The sequence below is a fragment of the Bison bison genome, unplaced genomic scaffold (genome assembly GCF_000754665.1).
Source record: "Bison bison bison isolate TAMUID 2011002044 unplaced genomic scaffold, Bison_UMD1.0 scf7180017864328, whole genome shotgun sequence".
NCBI classification, from domain to species: domain Eukaryota; kingdom Metazoa; phylum Chordata; class Mammalia; order Artiodactyla; family Bovidae; genus Bison; species Bison bison.
The window spans coordinates 5,040,942-5,045,218 of NW_011494900.1; the positions used below are offsets into that span (position 1 = coordinate 5,040,942).

Here is a 4,277-nt window from a genome sequence, read left to right on the forward strand (position 1 = left end):
CATTAGAAAAGACCCTGATGCTGAGAAAGATTGAAGGCAGGAGGAGAAGGGGACGACAGAGGATGAGATGGTTGGATAGCATCACTAAACGGATGGAAATGAGTTTTAGCAAGCTCTGGGAGTTGGTGATGGACAGGGAAGCCCAGCATGCTGCAGTGCATGGGGTCACAAAGAGCCAGACACGACTGAGCGACTGAACTGACTGATAGTTGCTTTATAAAACTGTGTTTAAATAAATCAGAGCTGGAACAGATTAAGATACTTAATTATATTTTCTCCTTAACATGTATTCTAGACACTAAATTCTTAAGTCACTACAAAAAACAGTGAACTTACCTCTCCAGAAACCAGAGCTATCACCTTCTTCAAACTTGTTATTTGAAAAACCTACACAAAACATAAAATTAAACTCGCAAATTTCTGAAAACAATTACCTAAATCAAATGACCAAAAACCAATTTCTTCTGCAGAAGAAAGAGAAACAGAGAAACACACACCTTACAGGGACTGACAGTTATGATGTCCCTTTAAAACTGTATAAATCACATACAACTATATATATAAATAGTGATGAGTGCATATGCATTGTATGCCAACTTCTGCCTTGTGTCAGTTTAAGATTAAAATACCAGCCAATCTTATATAACCTAAAATGTTACATATTCCTCCATATGTACATGAGTGAAACATGGGTATGCGTGTGCCTATCTCACTATAACCACTATGTACTTTCTATTCAAAATATCAAATTTTTATGAATTTTATGAATTATACTCTCATCTGCTGGAGGACAACTAAATTACAATCCAATATCATATCATTTTTCCCTTCTCAGTATCAAGGAGATTCTGCCAACTTCTGTTAATAAAATTTTAAAAACAATCTTTCACCAAAGTCTGCTTTCAAATTTCTCATTGAATAAAACCTTGTGTCTAGATCTATGCATCTCTGGAACATATAGATGTAGCTCTAAAGTTCACTTTAAAAGCATCCATCAGTAATATTTCATACATTTTTAAAAATATTAGTCTTAATAAAATGATCTTTACTGAAGTGATACTCAGGGTACCTAGGTAACTACAAGTTACTCAGATAATGTAACTTAAATGTCAATATGCAATGTCTATCAATCATGATCTAATTTAAATAAAATATGTTAAATTACAGCTTCAATAGTACAGAGACCAATCAATTACTCTTTGACAGACATTAAATTTATATGCAAGGTGTCTACATATTAAGTCATTTAACATCTCAGGCTCAACAAAATCTCATGTTCCAGCATTAAACTTCAGAGACATTTAATATATAATTAGCATATAAAAAAGTAAGTATCCATATATAGAGGCCATATGGCCTCTATATATGAATGGATAACACTTTTTCCTTAAGCAGATATATAATTTCAAAATAAAGACAGCCCCTACAAAAAGATTATATATAACAAAACAGATTTTTTGGTTATTTTATTCATTTAAATATTTGCAATCTTTGAAGCTGGTTCAGAAAAGGATTACATTCTACTGCCCTCTACAATTGCCCCTTTCCCTCCATACACCTTTCCCAGAAAAGTCAAGTGCTGAGTCTCCAAAATGCTTGAGAAGTCTTCCATCTACGTACTATTGGTTTTGATCTTAAACTCTATGTAAGTTCTACTTTATAGTTTTTAAATTTTTTTAGAAACAAAATGCAAATTCAAAACTTCTACTGGTTCTTTTGGAGAAGGAAATGGCAACCCATTCCAGTATTCTTGCCTGGAGAATCCCATGGACAGAGGAGCCTGGCAGGCTACAGTCCACGGGGTCGCAAGAGTCAGACACAACTTAGCGACTAAACCACCACCACTGGTTCTTTGTTCAAGTACAGATGGAAACTCAGGTTCACCCCTGGAAGTGTAAGATAGATCTCTTGTTGCAGAAGCAGGGCAAGGAAATCATGAGTACAGGAGAAAAGACGTGGGGTTCACCTGTGGGGTAAAGCAATTTGACGAGATGCTGCAGCAAGTAGCATGGCTATTAAAAAGGAAAACAAGAGAACTAAACAGAATAGCAAACACATCCAAAGCAGCATAAAGTGTTGCTCTAAACTATGATTAGGAAAGTGAAAGCACTCCCTTGTGATCTCCATAAATTCTTGGGAAAGGCACACACTTAAAAGGAAACAGAACTCAAAGACTATAAGGTGTCACTTAAGTTTCAACTGAAAGACATCATAAGCAGATTACCTCTGTTTCCAAAACTCTTTCCAACTCCAAAACCACCCACTGTGGACGTATTCTCTCTTTTATTAGACTCACCAGGATCTGAAAAAGTTCAGATAAAATTAAAACTTTTTAAAGTATAAAATCAAGTGTGTCATCGATAACTAGGAATTAAATGAATCTGTGTGGTAAGGGAACTTACAAGGATGAGGAGAGAGTATTACAGGAACTTATAAAATTAAAATATACCTGCAACTTCTTTTTTAAAAATTCTTACATTATACCAAACTAAAAATGTAAATATACTATTGCTGAAATACAGCTCTCAACTAGTTGCTATTTTACTAGAGAACTTTAACCAGGAAATTCAACGCTACAATTGAACTCTATTCAACTCTGATTTTCTATATATTGAAACCTCACCTTGATAGATCCAGCTATTTAGATAGATCACATACCTCTATGTGAAAGTCACTGCTAATGAAAATTCTATACTCTTGTCCTTTAATTATTATTTATTCATTTTTAAAAAATATATTTATTATTTATTTGGCTGCACCAGGTCTTAGCTGCATCATGAGAACTCTTAGTTGCAGCATATGGGATCTAGTTCCCTGACCAAGGATCAAACCAGGGCCCCTGGTATTGGCAGCATAGAGTCTTAAGTCACTGGACCACCAGGGAAGTCCCAATTCATTTTTCCAGTACTTAAATCACTCTCAATCTACTTTTTAAAATTAGAATTAAGAAAGAGCTATATAATAACAAAAAAATGCTAAGAATACCATTTCCTTTTATCTCCCACTCCTCCATAGTATTTCCCTATATCAACCTTCTTAGTTTTATATCCTGCCGGGAGCCAGCATATTGCATATTGAGTGCATATTGCATATTGAGTGCAGCACTTTCCACAGCATCATCTTTCAGGACCTGGAATAGCTCAACTGGAATTCTATCACTGCTGGGAGCCAGTGTGAGGAACTCTGCCCATGACAAAGGTCATGAGGAAGGAGGCTCTGCATACGCAAAGGCGGGATCGAGCCTCAGGGGTCCCCCTGGAAATTTTCGAGCATTTACACCCAAAACCAGAGTCTGCCTACTTTCTGCTTTGTGCTTTCACCTACACCTCTGACTTTACGGGGGGCTGTCCCCCACTACCTCTCTGAAAAAAGAGTTAGCTTACAGCTCCAGTTAATAATTCCTGGGTGTGACAGTGTTTAACCTACAAACTCCTTTGGAAGTCCTCTAGCCTGCATGAATAGGTTTTTTCCGGCAACATGTGATTGTTCAGAGCCTCCCAATTGTGAGAGGCAGGAGATGTTCTAAACTGTCTAAACACAGATTCCTTTGAGTAGTTAAAAGATTGATTAGAAATTGTATTGGTGAAGGGTTTTTCACTTGTTGGGCCAATGTTTGCTGTTAAGTTTCCATATCCCTTACCTGCTGTGTCCCTGGCAGTGTATTGATTAATATAATTGGTGTAAGTAGTAGCTTTAATGTTTGTAACCTGGGACCCTTGAGTTAATTCTTTTTCTTGTTATAGCCCACCACACCTTTGCTCTGTAGGAATGCAACTTTATCTAATGCTTTTGGAGGGTGGCTCCTGACCAGTCACCTTTAGAGAAAAATAAGTTTTCTGAAGAAAGGGTCTTAAAATGTTAACAGGCCTCCGGGCCAGAAGATGATGCAAATCACCTAAGCTTTTGCATATGATAAGTTTGCAGGAAGAAAGCCTGGCTTGCTGCATGACTCTACCCCTTCCCCCATTATCCTCTATGCATAACTTATAAAAACTACTTTGGAAAATAAAGTGCGGGCCTTGTTCACCAAAACTTGGTCTCACCATGTCGTTCTTTCTCTTACCTTCTGGCTGAATTATTCAGCCTCTTTTCTCCACTGAATTTCCTCACTGAGCTATCCTTATTCCATTACTCTTTATATCCTTAATTAAAGTTTAATTAAGCAGTTGTTTCCTGATCCTCGCCAACGCCGTCCCCGCTTCAAATTCCCTGGATCCACCGGGGCTGGACCCCGGCAATATCCCACTATATAACTCTGAGATATTGGGGGCAGGAGG

The 4,277-nt window shown here is 37.3% G+C and overlaps 1 protein-coding gene across 5 annotated transcripts in view; it reads right to left on the reverse strand.

Annotated features, from left to right (window-relative positions):
• The window catches only part of DDX4 (DEAD (Asp-Glu-Ala-Asp) box polypeptide 4), a 66,476-nt gene that overhangs the window by 34,484 nt on the left and 27,715 nt on the right, over window positions 1–4,277 (reverse strand). For 4 of the 5 annotated variants that reach the window (XM_010853508.1, XM_010853507.1, XM_010853509.1 and 1 more), the window contains 2 exons: window positions 2,225–2,302; window positions 337–387 (listed from right to left, as the gene is read on the reverse strand). In XM_010853508.1, the coding sequence (XP_010851810.1) occupies window positions 337–387; window positions 2,225–2,302 (129 nt within the window). The remainder of the gene's footprint in view (window positions 1–336; window positions 388–2,224; window positions 2,303–4,277) is intronic. The other variant, XM_010853511.1, reaches the window with a different exon arrangement.